Below are 20,148 nucleotides of genomic sequence, written 5' to 3'. Positions count from 1 at the left end.
TATCTTACGCTTTATTCCTGTTAACAGTTCATCTCATCCACAAATTACTGGTATTGCCAAAACAAAAAAACTGCAGAAGATTGTTTTTCTCACACATATGAATTTAACTTTTAATTTGTAAAAAAAAATATTTTTCCCACTGTTGTTCCTTAATTATAAACATTTTAAACATTTAAAAATATTGCAATATAAATCATGCAATTTTGCCTTATTTTGAAACCCACCTTGAAAATTAGGTTCTTCTGTTTTGTTTTGTTTATTTCACTGCAGGTTTTATTTTTATTTTTTTTATTTTTTTAAAACCATGTTTTTTTACAGTTGTCTCAGTTTTTCTCCTTTGACCTCCTCTGCCAGGTTCTTCTGTTTTATAACTCTTTGTTATAATAAATTTAACTGAAGAAGCACCTTTCCATTGAAATACATGTTTCTGTTCAACACTCAGCTAATGAATAGCCAAGAAAGTGTTAAAGTAATTTTTAGTAACTTTTTTCTTAGCAATTTTCAAAGCATATAAAATCTTTTCATCATAGCCTGAGAAGAAATTACTACTTTTAAAATATTTTTTGTAGTACAGCTTGATAATTTATTTTTATGTTGTCCATGGTTTATATGACTTCCTGGGAGATAATAAAAAATAAAAACCTTCAAAAATTAAATTTTCTTCTCAACACTGAGGACTGACACAGAACTGGGGAGAGGAGGAAACAAACAAAATTAGGCTTATTATTATTACTTAATTGTCTCTGTTTTGATTTAGTATTTGTAGTAAGAACAGCCTCATACTCTTCTAAGTAAAAGTATAATTTGAAGGATAAAAACACCATAATAAAAAATTTTCTTGCCAATGTCACCCCAGTAAATTTGATTTAAAAAAATTTTTTAAAGCAAAAAATGTTATATTATCAGAAGTGCAACTTAAAAAATTAAAATTATTCTAAAATCTACTCTGAGGAGTATACTTGGCTGAATGTGTTAATAAGAATTAATTTTTCAAATGTAGGTCATCTACAATTATATACCAAAAATGCTTCCTATTATAAAAGTAATACTACTTTATGAAGTGTTAATTCTAGACAAGTTGAACATTTTGAAAAAATACAAAGAATGATGGAAGAAAATACCTAATCTCATATCCCAAAGATAGTTGCTGTGTTAAAACTTCTGGAGTGTGCCGTGTACATTTTTATACACTTATTTATTTGCAGATACATTTTAAAAATAAAGTCAACATCACATTATTGACATATTTTCTTTCTTGTTTATTACACTTAATGTATTACTAAAATTTTTCAAAATTAATTATATGAATATATATTAAGTGATTTATCATTTTCCCTATTGTTGGACATTTAGGTATGTTATAAAATCATGTTGTTAGGAGCATTACCATATATAAATCATTATCTTCACACCCGATTTTTTCATTTGGAAGGATTTGTTAAAAACATTTTGTGAGTCAAAAATAAAATAGTCTAACCTAATAATTACTAAAATAACAGAGACCATTGGATTCAGGCACCTAAAAATTCTTTAAAGTAGAATTTTTTGTTGATTGATCTTAAGCTTCTCATTCTTGGATATCATTCCTTTTTATCACAGTTGAGAAAGAAAAAAATTTAAATTACCTTTTTATATATAAAATTAATCTGTAATATGACCAATTTTCTTTGATTAATTACCAGTTGTGAGGAAGTGAAGTATAGTGGAATGAACCCTATATTGGGAGTCAAGAGGCTTGAGTCCCACCAGCTGTTTGAGCATGAAAAAATCATGTAATACCTGGTTCTTCCAGGTTTAAAAAGCTGCCATTGTGAAGTGGCAGCTGTTAACAGTAAGGTAAGATAGATAATATCTGTTATGTGAATTATTTGAACTTAGTTACATCTTACTCATAATGCTTAACATTTTTATATCTTTATTAGCATTTTCCTCTGTCATGTTGTTGATAACTTTTCTTTCATCGCAGGAAGTGGAAACAGAGCAATACTTCACTCTCTTTCTGCCAGCATTGAAGGAGCGTGGATATGATGGATTTTTTTCTCCAAAGTCACGTGCCAAAATCATGTCTGAGCAGGAGAGAAAGCATGTGGATGGTTGTGCAATATTCTTCAAAACAGAAAAGTGAGTTAAGGAAACAAAGCAAAATAGTGTAAACTTATTCCTTTAATTCCTACATGTTTGAAATTGCCTTTGGTTTGACCCTTTAAAATAAACAAAAAGCTAGAAAACAAGTGGTATAAAAATCGCATTTTAAGTAAATTCATACACTTGACAATGGTATCATAATCATGTCCTAATAAATCTTCATGAAGTAAAATATTAGTTTTGGTGTGAAAAAAGAAAATAGTACTATGTAATGTTAGAAATAAGTTTTGAGATTTTTTTCTGTGATTTTTTTTTATATTTGTCCTTTTTCAGAATTATTCATTTTATCAACCTTTTCATCTTTTTCAATTAACCATTTCATACATTTACTTAATCATTTATTCACTAAATGATTCCTAAGCATTTGCTTTGCGACAAGTATTGTACTAGTCAAAGATAGACAAGACAGTTACTAATCCCACTTATAGGTCTAATCTAGTAGGAAGAGGTAGGCATATAAAAAAAATCACAAGATAATATGGCTTATAAGATAGAAAAAGGTATTAAGATAGATAAGGCAGAAGAGAGGCACAGAGCTTATGGAGGTGGGAAGTTAAAAGACTGATTGAGACATAGTGGAAAGCATTCATTATCAGATATTAAAAAAGCATTGACCTGTGGCTTTTTTGGGGGGACTGTTAATATAGTTGATTACCATACAGTCAAAATGAGAATATTATGAGTCTGCATATTAAAATACATAAATGATCTTGTAGAGGCCTCTGTGCTTTTAATAGTCTTCAGTTTAAAATGGAAAACAGTATTCAGCCTGCTTACTTCAGAGGTGGTTACAAGAATTAAATGAGGTAATGAGGGGGTAGGTACTGTGTAAACTGTTGAGTGTCCTGGACATGTTTTTGTTACCATATTTTTCCTGTTTCTGTAGTCCTTTGTAGTTTTATTATTTCTCTCTTATTGGGTTTATTATGTTGTGTGCACTAGATTTAGAACTGTGTTTCCTACTTAGGAGTACAGAGCTGTCACACACTCAGAAGGTATCCTTTGAGTGTTGGGTGAGTGACTAAATGGTTAGAGGCAGATTCTTTTGGTTATCACTATGAGGAGAGAGAGAAGAGTATTTTTGCCTCATGAAGGCTGCCAATTTTAGACTGGAAAATTTGAAGGGGGACCTTCAGTAAAAGACTGAAATATGTGAAGTTTGATAGAGGTTGAATCTCATGAATAATAATTTGGATTTGATTCATTAGTTAGAGAATCATCTACTTATAGGATAAGCACATACATGCTTATGACTATTTTCCTGTTTAATACCTATTATTACAAAGCCAGTTAAATGTTTTTATTGATATAGGCACATTACCAGCATGTTATTTTAAGTAAACAAATTAAGTGAATTTGAAAGATATTTGGCCTACTTTTCATTAATTTGAACCTACTTTCCTGTTTTTTCTGTGAAATAGAGACATTCCCATTTTAGTTAATAATTAGTACACAGCCCTATAATACCTGAGGTCAGAATATACTAAATTCTTCTAGGGGAGTTTTTATGTATTTTAGAAAAACAGTAGATATCCTAAAGTAGATATGTCATAGTGTTTACTTGTCAGGCCTTTATTTATATGGATTATCTTTAATTTTTAAATCAACCCTCAGAGGTGGGAATGGAAGTACCAGTATTTCCTATTTTTATAGATGAGAAAAACAAGGTACTGAAAGCACTGGCTTCATTGTCAGTGCTTTTAACCAATGTACTAAAAATTGAATCTTTAGGCTTCTTATTTGAGCTTCTGGTATTACTTGTACCTCTTACAAGGTTACCTCATTTGGAAAACTGCCTTGACTTTTATATTTGTTACCTATATTCATATACAAATTTTCTTGAAACACCATAATAAAAAAGTAGTGATAGCATTGAAATGTCTGTGTCAGGCTCTTTTACCATTTGCCATTGTTTGTTTCTGGAGGAAGATAATACAGAAAATTTTTATCATTCCCTTCATGGTTTTGAGAGAAAAATCTAAAATGTTTTGATTTTACCAGGTAGTTAAGATTTTGAACTAACAAATCTGTTATCTAGGAAACTTTAAACAACTGATTATTTGAAAATTGATGCTTGAATTTTTAAAAATACTATTAATTAAGAGATGAATACATAGGTAACGCTAAGATGCGTCATTTGGATTTCTTTGCTTCCTCAAATCTTTTTAGTAACATAGATCCAGCAACAGATAAAGATTTTGGGTGTGATACATTATTACATTCTGCCTCTTTTGAACAGTACCAAATACTTATTGATGTCATCCATATTAGCTAAGCCATGCCATACTATTTGGAATTCAACACAAAGTGTACTACTTTACCTTTATTCTATTATTTTGTCAGACTGAAGAGAGAATACTGTGCAAAGAAAGATGGTTTTGAAGTCACATTGTTCACTTGAAGTCAGATGTGTGACCTTGAATGATTCCCTTACTCTTTCAGGGCTTATTTCTTCATTTGTACATATTTGTATATTACCTTGTAAGGTAATTCTTTATATAGTTAACAAATAATGAACAAAACTAACAAAGTCAGACATTAACTGTAGAAGGGATTTACTGTCCATACTCATTCTCGAAGTCTTGTTCTTCTCAAACCAGAGAACCTGATAATTCCTAATCTTTGCTGATGCCAGTTGTGTCCCTTCATTGAAAACAGTGATACAGAGGAGGTAACAAAATGGAAACTATAATAATTACTATTATGGCAAAGTGCTATAAGAAAAATCTCATCTATTATGATGAAAGGGTAGAATATGGGCTAGTAAAGGCTAGGACATAAATTAACAATATTTGGGGAATTAGAATACAATAAAATATTTTTTGACTCATTCTAGTTTAATCTTTGGGGATTTAGGGGGCACTTCAAGGTTTGGCAGTACCTTTTGGTCATTATAAACATTATTTTTTTGGTAGATGCATAGAGATACAGCAAATAAGTTTGGATTGATAAAAATGCTTTTGCTTTGTTCTTTACCTAAACAAGTATTATCTTTAGTGTAAAGCATTTTATAAAATACATGCACACGTGTGTGTGTGTGTGTGTGTGTGTGTGTGTGTGTGTGTGTGTGTGTAGAGACTGATATTATAGATGTGTTTTCCTGCACTCAGAAATTTAAATTTCTTTTTGCATGTTTTGTCCTATAGAGTAAACATAACAGTTAGTAGTGGTGCAGTCTTACATCCAGATATACAATTTGCAGAAATCCTAAATGGAGATGACACCAGGCCTAAACTAGACCTACTTGTTCCTGAGGTTAGCAGTTCCGATCTGATCCTGCTGTTTCAAATCAATAAGAGAGGGACAGTTGAGAACAGCAGTTTTAGGACACTTTGAAATGGCAGGGTATTCCAACAGGATTGGGAACTAGTCAGTGATGGTGCTTAGTCCTTGCTGTGTTGCCTCTGCTTTCTAACTTGCTTCCAGTCTTAGAGGTACCAGCTAAGGCCAGGTCTTTGCTTTTCCTTCCTACATTAATACAGGTAGTTTTGTGCTTGAGAAAATGGCATACAGAGGTTATAGTACCATACCAAAATGACCTGTTGTGATAATCCTGTCTCACTAGTTCTGTTATTAATTTCCGCTATTTTATGTCGTAGTTTCATACAGAATTTGTCAACGTGATTTTTTAAAAAATAGATTGTGATATCTGGTTTCTAATGTTAACTTTACCATTAATTTCATCTTGAACATAAAATTGTTGCTTTGTAGCACAGTTTCCTTACCTTTCCATTAGGGAGAGTAGTAACAGTTCCAGCTAACTTCAGAGGTTTCTTATTGGGCTAAAATGAACAAGAAAGTGAAAGTGCTTTCGGTAGTTAAAAGAGTTGTACAAATATAGGTAGTGTGGTATATAGCCACTTTTCTTTCCTATTTATCTGGTATCTAAGCTTATCTTTCCTAGTAAATTATTTTCTTGCACTCCCATGATTATTTAAAGGGACCCAAGAACACATTTTCTACCATCTTATAATACTGAATATACAATAAAAACTTCTGTTTGGTTTAGGTTTAAGAATACTGGGTTATGATCCAGAATGGGTCATAGTTAACTTTTGTGTGGTTATGCTCTTCTTGTTTATGCACTACCTTGTTCCTTTTAGCTCATAAATGAATTCAGGGAAGTAATGTTACTTGACTTTTCTTCTTAATTATAGTTAACATATCATATTAGTTTCAAGTATATAACATAATGATTCAACATTTATATTCCTTATGAAATGATCACCAAAATAAGTCTAATAACTGCTTGTCACCATACATAGTTATTACAATATTATTGGCTGTATTGCCTGTGCTATGCATTATGTTCCTGAGACCTATAACTAGAAGTTTGTACTTCTCATTTCCCTTCCCTTTTCCTACCCAGTCCCCGCCCTACCCCCACCCTTCTGGCAACCATCAGTTTGTTCTGCATATGAGGGGGGACCAAAAAAACCCCAGAATTTATTTATAAAGAATTGTGTATTTATGCATACATGTTTAAACTTCAGTTGTCTTCAAAGTACTCACCATTTCATGCAATACGCCTATCGAGACTTTTTTCCCACTGCTCAAAACAGTTTTTGAACTTGTTGATTTGGATGCCTTTTAGTGCTTCTGCCATTTTTTGTTTCACCTCTACTACACTGGCGAAACATTTCCCTTTGAGGACATTTTTCCATGGGGGAAACAAAAAAATAGTCACTCAGGGAGATCTGGCGAATAGGGAGGGTGGAGCATGAGGATCATGCCTTTTTTTTTTCTTTTTATAATTTTTATTTGTTTGTATATACATCCATGCATTTACTATTTCTTTATTTTTTAATTTTTTTAAATTTATTTATTTTTTCAAATACATTTGCCTCTCCCTACCCCCCACCACTTTCCCTTGCCCCGCTCTCTCCCTCCCTCCCTCCCTCCCTCCACTCTGTCTCTTTGGTTTTGATTAAAAACTGCTGAACACTAAGCACAGTTTGGGCAGGTGCACTCGTAAATAATCACCCATCATGAAATGGACAAACACACTGAAAAAGTCTTCAAAAAAAATTCACTGAAGCCGAACACAGCCTCTCACAGCCTCTCACAACATCACCAGCTGGTATACTGATGCAGACGGGTTCCTAGATCATTCACCTAGCTGGGGAAGCCTTTACTACAAGGGGACTGCCCTCCAGTAGATAATTCTGGTTTTTGGGGGGGTACCCTCCTCATATATGAGTTTGTTTGGATTCCACACAACATAAGAGAAATCATATAGTATTATTTTGCTTGCTCGTAGCTGGTGTTCACTGTCCTGTCTCTGGAATTAATTTAATCACATCACAGCACTAAAATTACTTCCACATCACAAGACAGTAAGAAATTGAGCTATTTCTTCATTCTATTTAAAGGGCTGTTTTGGACAGGTTTTTCCTGTATTTGAAACATTGAACCTAAAAATCTTTCTCAAATCATAAAAGGAGGGTGGTTTCTTTTTTCTTTGTTTTTTGGTCATATCAATCTTCATTATAATGATCTCTCATATCCATTTAATCATCTGTGAAATACAATCTTTAAAAAATGAAGGTACAGAAGAATTCTTATACTAAAATAAAAAATAGCATCAGGAATAATACTTACAGTGTCTGTGTACTTGCTACAGAGTAGGAAAAATGAAATGAATTGAAATAGATAAGTTTAAGATTTTACATATTACCAAGGCTTGATGAGTAGAAAGTAACTATAAACTAGTATGTCTTATTTAAAAGAAACATCTAACATAAAGAATGGAGGAAGACCTCTATATGTCAAAGTATCACCTGTATAGGAATCTGTTAGAAAGTAGAAATAGAATGGCCTGCATTTGGTTGTGTATTCAAGGTGAAAGTAGGAATAATTGTTAAGGTAGTATAGATAGAATATGGATATTTTTGCTATATTATAAATGTATTATGATAAATATAGTATTAAACTCAGAAACCAGTTAAGTTGTAAGAGATTACAGCTATGTGTCCAAGTGTTAGAAGTCTCATCTTCTATAAGCAGAGTACTTTAAAACCTCTTCAGGTTCAAGAAGTATGGCTATGTTCTCATTTAATTCTCACTGGAAAGAAGGAACATTCTTTGGTTCCTTAGTTCTCAAGTATCTCTTTGGTTGTTCAATTACAGTCATGCACTGCATAATGATGCTCTCTGTAAACAATGGGCTGCATATGCAACAGCTGTCCCACAGATTACAAGGGAGCTGAGTAATCTCTATCACCTAGTGCCATTGTAGCTGTCATAAAGTATATGCTGGTGTAAGTAAGCCTACTGCACTGCTGGTTGTTTAAAAGTACAGCACATACAATTACATACAGTATGTAATACTAGATAATAAATGACTGCTACTGGTTTATGTAGTTACTATACTTTTTATCATTATTTTAGAGTGTACTTTCTGTACTTATAAAAAAGTTTGCCGTAAAACAATATGCAGCAGCTTTACACATTTCTCATGTTTACCATGTCTCTTGATCACATCATTTTCTCTTCTTCTTGATTTAATCTTATGTCCTTTTATGCAGTGTCATGCTGTACAGGCTGGTAGCCTAGAATCAGTAGGCTATAATACCACTTAGGTTTGAATCTGCAGATGCAGAGAAACTACACGCTTTTTTATAACGGACTTGAGAATCCATGGATTTGGCTACTAATGGGGATTCTGGAACCAATTCCCTGCAGATACTGAGGAACAACTAAAGATTTGGGGAGTCAAAAGTTATACATGGATTTTCACCTGTGCTGGGGATTGATGCCTCTAACCTTCATGTTTTTCAAGGGTCAATTATAATGTCAGGTGGCAGAGAAATTAGATTTATTTTATATTCCTTTAAAGAAAAGATCTAGATCTAGGTATAATGGAAGAAAGATACAGGAAAACAAATTTTGGTTAAGAGAGATATTTTTCATAATTAGATAACACCCCCCCTTGCCTAATAATGGCTAGATTTTAGTAGAAGTGAACTATTTTAGTGCTAAAAATATTACCATTAAGAAGGATTTGCAAACTTTCCCACAGAACCCTGGGTTCCTATAAATAAGCCTGAAGATTTTTGTAAATATAAGATATTTTAAAAATCAAAAACAAATAATTGAACTAATTTAAAAAATAACAAGATTACTCACATATTTTAAATCCAAATTTTAACACTTTGGAAATCAATAACACATTTCTGTTGTACTGCTTAGCTGTCTTGTTTGCTGCAGACCTCCAAATTGAGTTTTTGCCTGCTTGCTTGTTTTTTGGGTTCAAGGCCAGTTATTTGCTACCTGTATCTGTGTGTCTGTGTGAATCAGAATTTTTATTAACACCGTGTAATCAAAACAAAATACATAAATAAATTGGATACTGAGACTAAGACTGTAGTTACCATCATATGCCCTGATTTCATATTTTTATATTCAGAACAGGTTCATTGTTTTTCGTGATTGACTTATTTAAACATAATGCTGTGATCTATTATATATGGGAATCTTACCAGAAATCGTTTGAAAAAGGTATTCCACTGCTTAAAGACATTTGAAAAAGTCCAATATAGAGTATGGTCAATTTTACCTATGGAACCTATGAATCTGCCCCTTTCTCTTTATTTCTGTTGCCATAGTTGAAGCCATCATCAACTGTCATCCAAACAACCGCAGAAACTTTCTAATTGATCTCACAGTTTTCACTCTGGACTCCTGTAATCCACAAAGCAGCTGGAGTGATCTTAAATATAAATCCAATATGATGTCCTTGCTTAGAACCTTGTTCCTCTTCTTCTCATCTTTTTCCAACTTGTAAACATACAAAGGTCTTGCTGGCCCAGGGCCGCCTTCTCCCTGGAGTGCTTTTAATCCCATTTTTCACCCAGGTGGTTCCTCATCCTTTATGTTTCTTTTTAAAGGTTACCTCCTTAGAAGGTAGAAACTATACTCCCTTTAATCACTCTAGGGTAGAATTAGGCACATGACCCAACCTTCTATTCTTCTGAGAGCCACCTGAGACATTCAGAATTGAAGCAGGGAGAAGGAGTACCGTTTCATCTAGTACTGTGTCTTGTGGTTGAGTAAGATTTCAGTCAACATTTTCGAAGGGATACACACATGTTTCTATTTCAAAGCTACGAGGAAGATATGGTGGCAGCCTCTTATAAGAACAAAAAGGTCTTCTCTACATTTGACACCTAGTGAAAAGTAAACAGTATATTTAGTAGGTTTTAGTCATTTATAAATATTTCACAAACTTAATAAAAGTAGGCTAAATGAGGTTCAGTAGCTTGACCAAGGTCATATGGCTGTTAAATGTCAGTACTAGACTGAGTTCTGTTAAGCCCTGCAACACTACAGTACTTAATTTGGCACTGAGGAAAGAAAATATTGTTAGTGCAGAAGCTAAAATAACAGGGAGAGCCATTCTTCATCTTAAACAATCTGTTTCTCTGAATGCTTAAACATATCTAATTTCAGCTTTTTAGTAAAAGACAGAGGGAAAAATTGGCTTCTCCTTAGCTGGGATAAGGATGTGTCCCTGCATTTTCTTGACAAATCTCTTGAAGTTGTGAGAATAAAACTGCAAACAGGGTAGGTAGATTTCATTCTCTTCTTTCTCATTAACTTGCTGACTCAGTCAAGGTTCTGTTCACCTGTAAATACCAGAAATCCTAACAGTAGCTTAAAGAAATGGGAGAAGGGTAATTTTCTCACAAAAGTCCACAAATGACAGTTTCAAAACTGGTTCAGCTGCTTCCCCCATCCATAGTGGTTTGGCTTTTGCCCTACTGCTTCTCACCACATGCACAAAGATGTAAAAGGGCAGAAGGATTTACATGCCGTCATTACTGGATGGTGCTTCCAAGAGAGTTTTTATGGCAGACAGACTTCTTACATCTCATTGTCCAGAACTGTATCACATGGCCCCCCATGGCTAGAAAATGTTTAGAGAGACAGTGAATAGTGTCTGTATCTTGTACTCCCTTGATTTAATGTCTTTTACCATAGTCCCAAGTACCTAATATCATAACAATAATGCATTGTACCTTGTAGATTTACATTGGTGCAGAAGCATACAGTGGAATTTAACCAAGTGGCAATGGCTAATTCAGATGGATCCGAAGCTATGCTGAACAGAGTGATGACAAAGGATAATATTGGTGTTGCTGTGGTATTAGAGGTCCACAAAGAACTATTTGGAGCAGGTGAGTGCAGTTTAAAATATTCTTTCTAAAAATAAACACCATCCCAAGTTTTCCCATCTCAACAAGCTCAGAGAATCTTGCTGTTATTTATTGCACAGTTATTTTCTTGACTTTTGAGGAAAGTTGAGGGCGATAGGCAAGAAAATAGCACTAATTGTGTAAAGCATCATATATTTCTTGGGATATTACCAGTTAACCTGTAAGAAGGAAAGTCTTTAATATGCCATTAATTCCAAAAGGTCATTTGAAATAGGAAATGTTTTAGTCAGGCTGAATTTGGAAATTATGATGAGTTGCTTCTCTTCTTAGCCATATTTTTAGCTTCTTGAGAGTGAAAGCTTTTGCCTTTAAGTTTAAACACTTGGCACATTTTCTGTAATTTCTTTGTTATATCTCAGTAATTGTCAGGGTAAGAGCTGGATCTTTTATCTACCTGCTACTTTTCTTTTGTATTTTGGATTTTTTTATAGCTTCCATCAAAGTCAGAAACTCATTATGTACTTTGCATATCCAGATCTTTTTTCCACCTTTCTACTGCCTGCCTCTGAGCATTTTGTTGTTTATTTAACTATACTTTAGGCAAGAGTAAGAAGAAGGTATAAGAACACATCAGGGCTTTTATTTATATTATTTTTGTACTTGCTAGCTGTCGAAGAAAATACTTTTGCCTTGAATATTTATTTGACTTATTTAGACCATGCATATCTGTCAGACCTCCTTTTTTCACTGTTAATTCAGTTTATCCATCATCAAAGACAATCAGTCAGTCTTTGGTATTTTAAATTTTCTTCTTTTAGCCTCTCCATTTTTACCTACTTTTATGTCCTTTCCAGTCTCATTCTTCTCAAAAGTTTGGCACATTTTGGAGAGGGCGATGTGAAAATTGAATTTCTTTTGGAGTTTTACTTTTCTTTTAATTTGCAGAAGAGTAACTATAAATTATACATACAGCGGACATTTTCACGTACTAAACTATGTCACTCTAGTACTCCTAGAAGAAGAGTTTAATATTATAGAAGGTTCTTTACAACTCCTTTGAAGGGGCAAGTTTTTAATATTTAATGCAGTGAATATTTATTTAATCTACAGCCAAAAGTGACATTATAAAACTTCTAGGAAAAGAAGAGAGCTTAGAGGATTTCAGCTGCAGGTTTTTACCCTGTGATCAAATTGCTTTTAAAATGACTGTTTCCATCACATATGACAGATACATCAGTTACTTGTTTACACAACATCAAAGATAATTATAGCTTGGTAAGATAGATGGGAATTTTATAAAAATAGTAGAGTTAGAAAATTAGGTCTTTTTTGCAGCATTTATTTTTTCAATATAAAAGTTTTGAGACATTTCTATAGAAATTTTAAAGGAAAAGTTAATTTTGTATGTTCCCTAATTTTGCAACTGAACAGAAGTATATAAATAAAAAGTGAGAGGACCTCTTACTCATATTCTGTAGGAGTACTTGTTCATTTCTTTACATATTACTAACATATAGTATATGTGCGTGTGTGTGTGTATAGTTTTGTTTAAATGGCATCATAACATACATATTGAGATTTATGCCTTACATATTAACTAAGCTTAATTTTCACAATTTTTAATGTAATTATCCTGTCTGCCATTTTGAAAATACTATGTTAATATCTAATATAACAAAATTAAATAACAGAATTTTAAGGAAAAAAGAACATTGGAGATTCCTAGTTGAATATCTTATTGTCCAAATGAACCTAAGCACCAAAAAATAACTGGCTCAAGACCACACAAAATACTAAGTAACAAAGCCAGGTATAAAATCCAAGTGTCTAGAGTTTGAGAGCACACTATTCCCTTATTTTCATTTTTTAAATTACCTTATTTGGATGTATGGTATGAATTTGTTTTTACTAGGAACCTATCACTGATGTGCCCAGGAAATGGGAGGTGAATGAGTATTGGACAGCAGGAAGAATTTAAATTAAGGTTTAGGTAACTCAAATAACTGAGAACCTGCCTCACTAGGTTATATTGTTATTTAAATGATAGAGATATTTAAAATGTTTGTTTATACTAAGAAGGCAGCAAATCAAAGTATTATAATCAAATATTGATTACATCATGGTATAATTCCTAACTCAGGCATATAGAGCGGGAGTCAGCAAACTTTCTATAAAGGCCCCAGTAGTATTTTAGGCCCTCGGGGCAACATAGAGTCTTTAGTGCAGCCTTTTAAACTTTTTTGGTAGAACTCTTTAAAAATGTAAAACCAGCCTTTGCTCATACAGGCTGCACAAAAACGGTGGGCCAGATTTAACCCATGGGCTGAGGTTTGTCAACCCAAATCTAGAGAATTCCTATGTCAGATTACCAGAATCTCAGCACTTCAGCTTCTAAGAACTACTTTATGAGATAAAGTGGAAGGTATAAATTAATGGAAAAGAGTAAACAGTAGCTATGGGTTTGGGGGGAAAATGGTTTTTAATACATAAAGTATAACTTTATCCTCTTTTCTGATGTTTGAATTTAGGTATGAAGCCTATTCATGCTGCAGACAAACAGCTGCTTATAGTGGCAAATGCCCACATGCATTGGGACCCAGAGTATTCTGATGTGAAACTCATCCAGACCATGATGTTTGTCTCAGAGGTTAAAAACATTCTGGAGAAAGCCTCTAGTAGGCCTGGCAGCCCAACTGCAGATCCTAATTCCATCCCGCTGGTGCTATGTGCAGATCTTAACTCATTGCCAGATTCAGGTATTGTAACATCATTTTCTTACTGCTTTCGGTTTTGCTTTTACTTCAGGTTGAAAGGCCAGCTGGCTCTTAACTTTTGAGTAGAGAATTTCTCTTCTAAATTAGGGAGTGTACCAGTAAGAATCCTAGGGATGGTACATGGGGTAATTGAAGAGAGTTGAGCAAAGAAACTATTTCCAAAGGTGTGTGTAGGATTAAGGGGAACAAAACAATGAATGATGCCGTACTCTAACACTAATGGCGTTAGGGACCCTTTACCATCCCTCTGCCTGAGGGGAAAGTGGTAGGAGCTGTTATCAGAACTTGGAAAAAGTAGTCATAAGGGGAGGGCCAGGTTACAGGGGCAGTGGATTTGAGCTAAGTGATGTGGTCAGTTCCCAGCAAACCAACAGAAAGGGAGCCAGTGGACTGTGTATCCCTACCTTACTGTGATCCTGTCCTCTGCTCTCCTACCACTGCCTTCCATTGACCAGATCTAACTAGAAGCTGTGGGAGTGGGTGGGGTTTACAGTTGATGCAGTTGGGACACAGTGTAGTGGAGACAGATGATCTGAAGACTCAGCCAGAAAGTAGCAACACAGTTAGCTGTCTAGCTTAATAATGCTGGCAACTTTTAAGTGAATTCATTAAATGATATTTGAATACTGTTTAATATATACAGAAGCATGATCAGAATTCTTTTAGCATATCACTCTACAATAAATATAACACAATCCAAGTGCTTGTGCTTGGACTATTTACAGAAGTCACCAATTCAGAAAAACATCTTTACTTTTCTACTTAGCAAATAAATGCTGAGCTCATCCTTTCACAGATGTTTGTCTTTACACCCCAGCCACATTGGCACCTTAACCATGCCTTCCTTTCCTAATTTTTTAAAATTACATTCGCTCTCAAGTATGTATTTTCCCCACTTTATTTGATTTGTTCAAGCCAATGAGCTGTTATTTGGCAACATGGCATAGTGAGCTGACTCTCAAGCCAGACTGTCAGGATTGTATCCTGTTTCTACCACTTACGAGCTATGCAGTCAAAGACCAAGTTCCTCATCTAATAAAAAGGGGGTAATTATTTTATCTACCTCATGAGTTGTTTGTGAGGTTTAAATGTGAAAGCTCTTAGACCAGTGCCTGGCATGTAGTAAATAGTAGATAAATGGTAGCTCCTTTCAGTTATTCACAATGTGGATAATATGCTCAACACTTAAATGTTGCTCTCATTTCTGATCACAAATAAAGAGAGAGCTAACATTGTTCACTAATCATCATCATGAGAAGAAGGGTTGTGATAATTTCTTCATGTTTACTTATTCAGTGGAAGCAGTGCACTTTTTTTTGTTTCTTTTAAAGCTTACCCAAGGATATGTTTATTGATTTTGAGAGTAAGAAAGGAGGAGAGAGAGAAACATTGAAACATTGATGTGAGAGAGAAACATTGATTAGTTGCCCTTTGTACGTGCCCTGACCAACAGTTGAACCCACAACCTAAGATGTACCCTGATTGGGAACTGAACCTGCAACCTTTTGACATATAGGATGATGCTCCAACCAACTAAGCCACCTGGCCAGGGCAGCAGCAGTGTACTTTTTTTAATGCTTCTACTCTCTTTGGCTTTTTAGGCACACCTATTATTTTTGTCCTTTATAATGTCAGACTGAAAAAAATCACTGTAGCGCAAAATAAAGAATAATGTTGCATAGCCGAAACTAGATGTTCAGATGTTGAAAATGCAAAATCTATTTCTGTTATAAATTATTTTTTTTAATTATTATTTATGCCATATTTTATATATTCCAAAGTTGTTGACTGACTGCGTAGGAGGGTGAAATACTAACAAAATGGTGATTTGGAGTAACATTCTAAAAGCATTTAGGGTCAAGTCCTGACCACCAGTGTGGCTCAGTTCTCAGTTAATTGGGTGTCAACTCACAAAGCAAAAGGTTACAAGTTCAATTCCCAGTCAGGGCACATGCCTGAGTTGTGGGTTAGGTCCCCAGTCAGGGTGCATAGGAAAGGCAACCGATTGATCTTTCTCTTTCACATCAGTGTTTCTCTCCCTCTCTTCCTTCCTCCTTTCCCCTCTCTCTAAAAATAAATAAATAAAATCTTTAAAAAAAAAAAACACCCAGAATCCTCTAGGGTCAAGACCTTTCCCGTGAATGCCATCCTAAGCCCTGGGAATCGTCTTTAGCCTGAAGAACCATTAAGAAAACAGGATATTTCTGGGTGATCCTGATCCTGTGCTCTGAAATAGGCAAATACCTTTCAGTTCAAATCAACCATATGGAATTGATGAAACTGGATTTTTTTAAACAACAACAACAATAATAACAAAAAGGCACTTTCGTATTGTTTAACCTAATAAAAAACTAATAAAAAGCACTTTGAACCAGGTATATTCACCTGGCAATGGATTTTGGCCGTAAAATTTTGTATAGGGTCTAAGTTGTAATGGTATTTCTTTCTTCTTCATTCTGCTAGGTGTTGTGGAATATTTAAGCAATGGAGGAGTAGCTGACAACCATAAAGACTTCAAGGAACTAAGGTACAATGAGTGTCTTATGAACTTCAGCTGCAATGGAAAGAATGGAAGCTCAGAAGGGAGAATCACACATGGCTTCCAACTGAAGAGCGCTTATGAAAATAACTTGATGCCTTACACCAATTACACCTTTGATTTCAAAGTGAGTGGTTGCTCTGGGCTGCTGTAGAAATTACGTTAAATATGAATGTGATAAGAAAAGTTTATATTATTTATGCTTAATTGCATAATCTTCAGGAATTTTTAGATTCTCAGAATGTCTTGGCTAAGTATACACCTAAATGTAAGGAGGTTTTCTGATTTTTATTGTTAACTTCCAGATTCTTCTTAAACCGTTATTTGTTCAAATTTCAAATTACATTGATAATAGCAAAAACTCTCAAAATATTTAGTATGTGCCAGGCATTGGAAGCACTTATATTTTTTAATATAATTAAATTTCATTGTCCATACCATGTCTAACTTCAGTAAGGATCCAAATAATAAGCAACCTGATATAGCTAAATTCACCTCGAATGACTTTATATAGTATTCTCTCAAAATTCTCTTAGGATTTTCCATTCCTTTCCAGGTTCCTTTGGGAGATGGGGTTAGAGACGGTTGTACTTAGGATCTGTTTTACTTCCATGTAGTCATACAAAAATCCCAGGCAGTGGAACATTCCAGCCTGATAAAAGAAAAGGTAGTTCTTTAGAGGGCCCATTGTGCAAGACCAGTTGTTCTTTAGAAAGATTGACTGTAATGGTTTTCCATAATTAACCCTTTTCCCGTTGCTAATTTTCTGATCATTCTGCCTGCCTACAGCTCTTCTGTTGTACCTTTGCTTGATTTTCCACCATTGCAGACATCTATCCTAAAGTCTTATATTGTCCTGGAAAAAAAAAAATGCAGATGTTAAAAAGTAGTTTGGTGTAAGAAGCCTACAGGGAATTTAATAAAATACCAAAGGAAATTTATGAAATGGGCTCTTACACATCTCCAATAACCTTTTCCCATTTTCAGTGCTTGTTTGCCCCTTTCCAAAAAACAAATTAAGAGGAAAAAGAAAGGAAATTCATATACTGATATTATTAGTCTGCTTTTGTAATCCTGAAATGAAAAAAAAATTGTTCAGTAGTTGAATCTGATTTTTAAATATTTTTGCTGTTAGATAATACTATCTAGAGATAAATGGTTTTGTTCAAATCACTCATACGCAATGATGTGCTAGAAAATATTTAATAGCTAGCTTTTGGGGAAAAGGAATCCCTAATCTGTAGTTTTACTAATTTCTGTGGTATAAGTACTCACACTGTAGTAGATTTCAAGCTCCCAAAATAATACCATTGAACACAGAGGTGGGATGAAGTGCTGAGAAAGCAGATACTAGCCAACTCTAGCACACCATTACTCGTGGATAAACTTAGAGGAAAACCTCTAGGTTTAATCATATATAGTTTACTATAGATTAATTTCTATTTTTGTGACTATAGTGATATATACTAAACAAACACAGTGGCAAATAATACATTTTTGTCATATATCTCTGCTGGCATAATCCCAGTAAACCTAAAATAAAGTTCCCCAAAATATGTGTTCAACAATTCTACAACTTTTATTATCGTTTCGGTATGTGCACATGTAGGTAAAAAGACCATATCATTTCTACCTCATCTATATAAAGGTTATAAAGGCTTTTATAAAGGTTACTTTTGCCTTACTCAAAGTCAAAATTAGAGAAACAAAATTTGGAATATTACCTTAAGTCATCTTCCTCAGTCATCTGAATTCTTTTAAAATCCTTTGTTGATATTTTTCCAACAAAAGACCTTACATGTGTTAATAATTGAATCAAAAATCATATTGAACCATTTACATCCCCAAATAAGTAGTTAAAAAACCAAAAATACATGACTCAGAGAGTGTTTGCTGTTTGGACACATGGGAAAGGATGAAAAAGGAGAGAGCTATAAAAATCTTTGGGAAAGAGGCATGTATAGGAAATAATCAGTGCTATACCAATATTGAAAGCAATCAGTAAAAAAGGATAGGTAACATCAAATATAAAAATGTCCTGCGATTAGCATTAAATACAGATCCCCATGCAGTATCTTGCTATTGCATCAGTGTAGTATTGTTAAGTTTTATTCACTTGGCTTGGCATTTGTTTATTTTCTTGGACTTTGAATAAGTTAGAAATATAGAAGAGCATTTAGAACTCAGATTTATCTAATCTAGAACTGATTTGGAAGGAACCAAAGGGTAAGCAGTTAGCAGAATTACTTGCAGACCAGATGCCTTAGTTTGGTCTGCTATAACAGAATACAATAGACTGTATGGCTTATACAACAGAAATTTATTGCTCACAGTTTTGGAGCCTGGAAATACAAGATCAGGGTACCAGGATGGTCAGGTTGTGATAAAGGCCCTCTTTTTGGGTTGCAGACAGCTGTGTCTTGTTGTAGCCTCACATGGTAGAGAGGGCGAGAGTGTTTTCAAACCTCTTTTATAGAGCACTGATCCTATTCATGAGGGCTCCCCTGTCATGACCTGATCACCTCTCAAAGCCCTACCTCCTAAAATTATCACATTGGGAGTTAGGTTTTCAACATAATGAATTTTGGGGATACACTGCCATTGAGTCCATAAGTTGAATAAACAGCGTAATACAGAATTTTTGCTGCTGCTCTCCTTGCTCCAATCTGACTAAATTTCAGGGTGTACCTGAAGCATTTAATGGAAAGAGGAAGGACAGTTTTCCTATTATGTCAAGTAGTAAATCTTTCTCTGTTGAATTATAAAATTTATGGTACATAATATTCTCCCCCCCTTTTTTTTTTTTACAAAACAAAACATGATGTTAGCTAATAAACTATTTCATTGTTTTTACTTTTTTCTTAAATATAATTCTATAGATTTAATATAGTCTTTACTTATTTAAAGACTGCTTTCCCATAGTATATAGTCTTTTTTAAAAAAGAGATAGTTTGACTCAAAAAAGGTTAAGGATCATTTAGTCTATAACCTCCTTTGCAAATATGATACAGTGGACAAATGCACATGTGTTACATACAAATATTTGGGCAGGTTCACAGACATGACCTTGCTAAGTGTTTTGATAAGAGCTTTTACTCTGATATTTCAAACCAAGAAAATAGTTGCAAGTGATGCTTCCAATTAAAAACATTACTTTCTGGAGGCCTAACATCGGGGCCTGTGTTTGCAAAGGATTCCAACTGATATACATAACAGTCTAATAAAGTGATAGGATATGGGAGGTTTTAGTCAACTTAAGTAATTGAGAATATTTCACTTTTATTTTGTTTACTTTATAGCTAAAGAAAAGGATAGTCTCATAAAGGAAAGTAAGACCACCCTGACCCTTGTTAACCATTTTCCTAAAATGTCACTGCAAAAGTAGGCAGTAACCAAATGAAGGGATAATACCTGTACTAATATTTCTTGACTATTTGGACTTGGAGTATTAGTTGCAGAAAGCTTGCCCCTGGATTCAAGTTGGTTTCTTTCTTTTCTTTCTTTCCTTTTTTTTTTTTTAATTTTTCAAATA

At 34.0% G+C, this 20,148-nt stretch overlaps 1 protein-coding gene across 2 annotated transcripts in view; it reads left to right on the top strand.

Moving 5' to 3' along the window:
• CNOT6L (CCR4-NOT transcription complex subunit 6 like) overlaps positions 1 to 20,148 on the top strand; it is an 86,615-nt gene that overhangs the window by 63,785 nt on the left and 2,682 nt on the right. For both annotated transcript variants that reach the window (XM_054591893.1, XM_054591883.1), the window contains exons 8-11: positions 1,967 to 2,121; positions 11,173 to 11,324; positions 13,832 to 14,059; positions 16,541 to 16,743. In XM_054591893.1, the coding sequence (XP_054447868.1) occupies positions 1,967 to 2,121; positions 11,173 to 11,324; positions 13,832 to 14,059; positions 16,541 to 16,743 (738 nt within the window). The remainder of the gene's footprint in view (positions 1 to 1,966; positions 2,122 to 11,172; positions 11,325 to 13,831; positions 14,060 to 16,540; positions 16,744 to 20,148) is intronic.

Source organism: Pteronotus mesoamericanus, unplaced genomic scaffold (genome assembly GCF_021234165.1).
Source record: "Pteronotus mesoamericanus isolate MK-2021 breed Mesoamerican mustached bat unplaced genomic scaffold, CSHL_Meso_final contig_130, whole genome shotgun sequence".
Taxonomy (NCBI): domain Eukaryota; kingdom Metazoa; phylum Chordata; class Mammalia; order Chiroptera; family Mormoopidae; genus Pteronotus; species Pteronotus mesoamericanus.
This window is presented reverse-complemented; position numbering and strand designations above follow the sequence as displayed.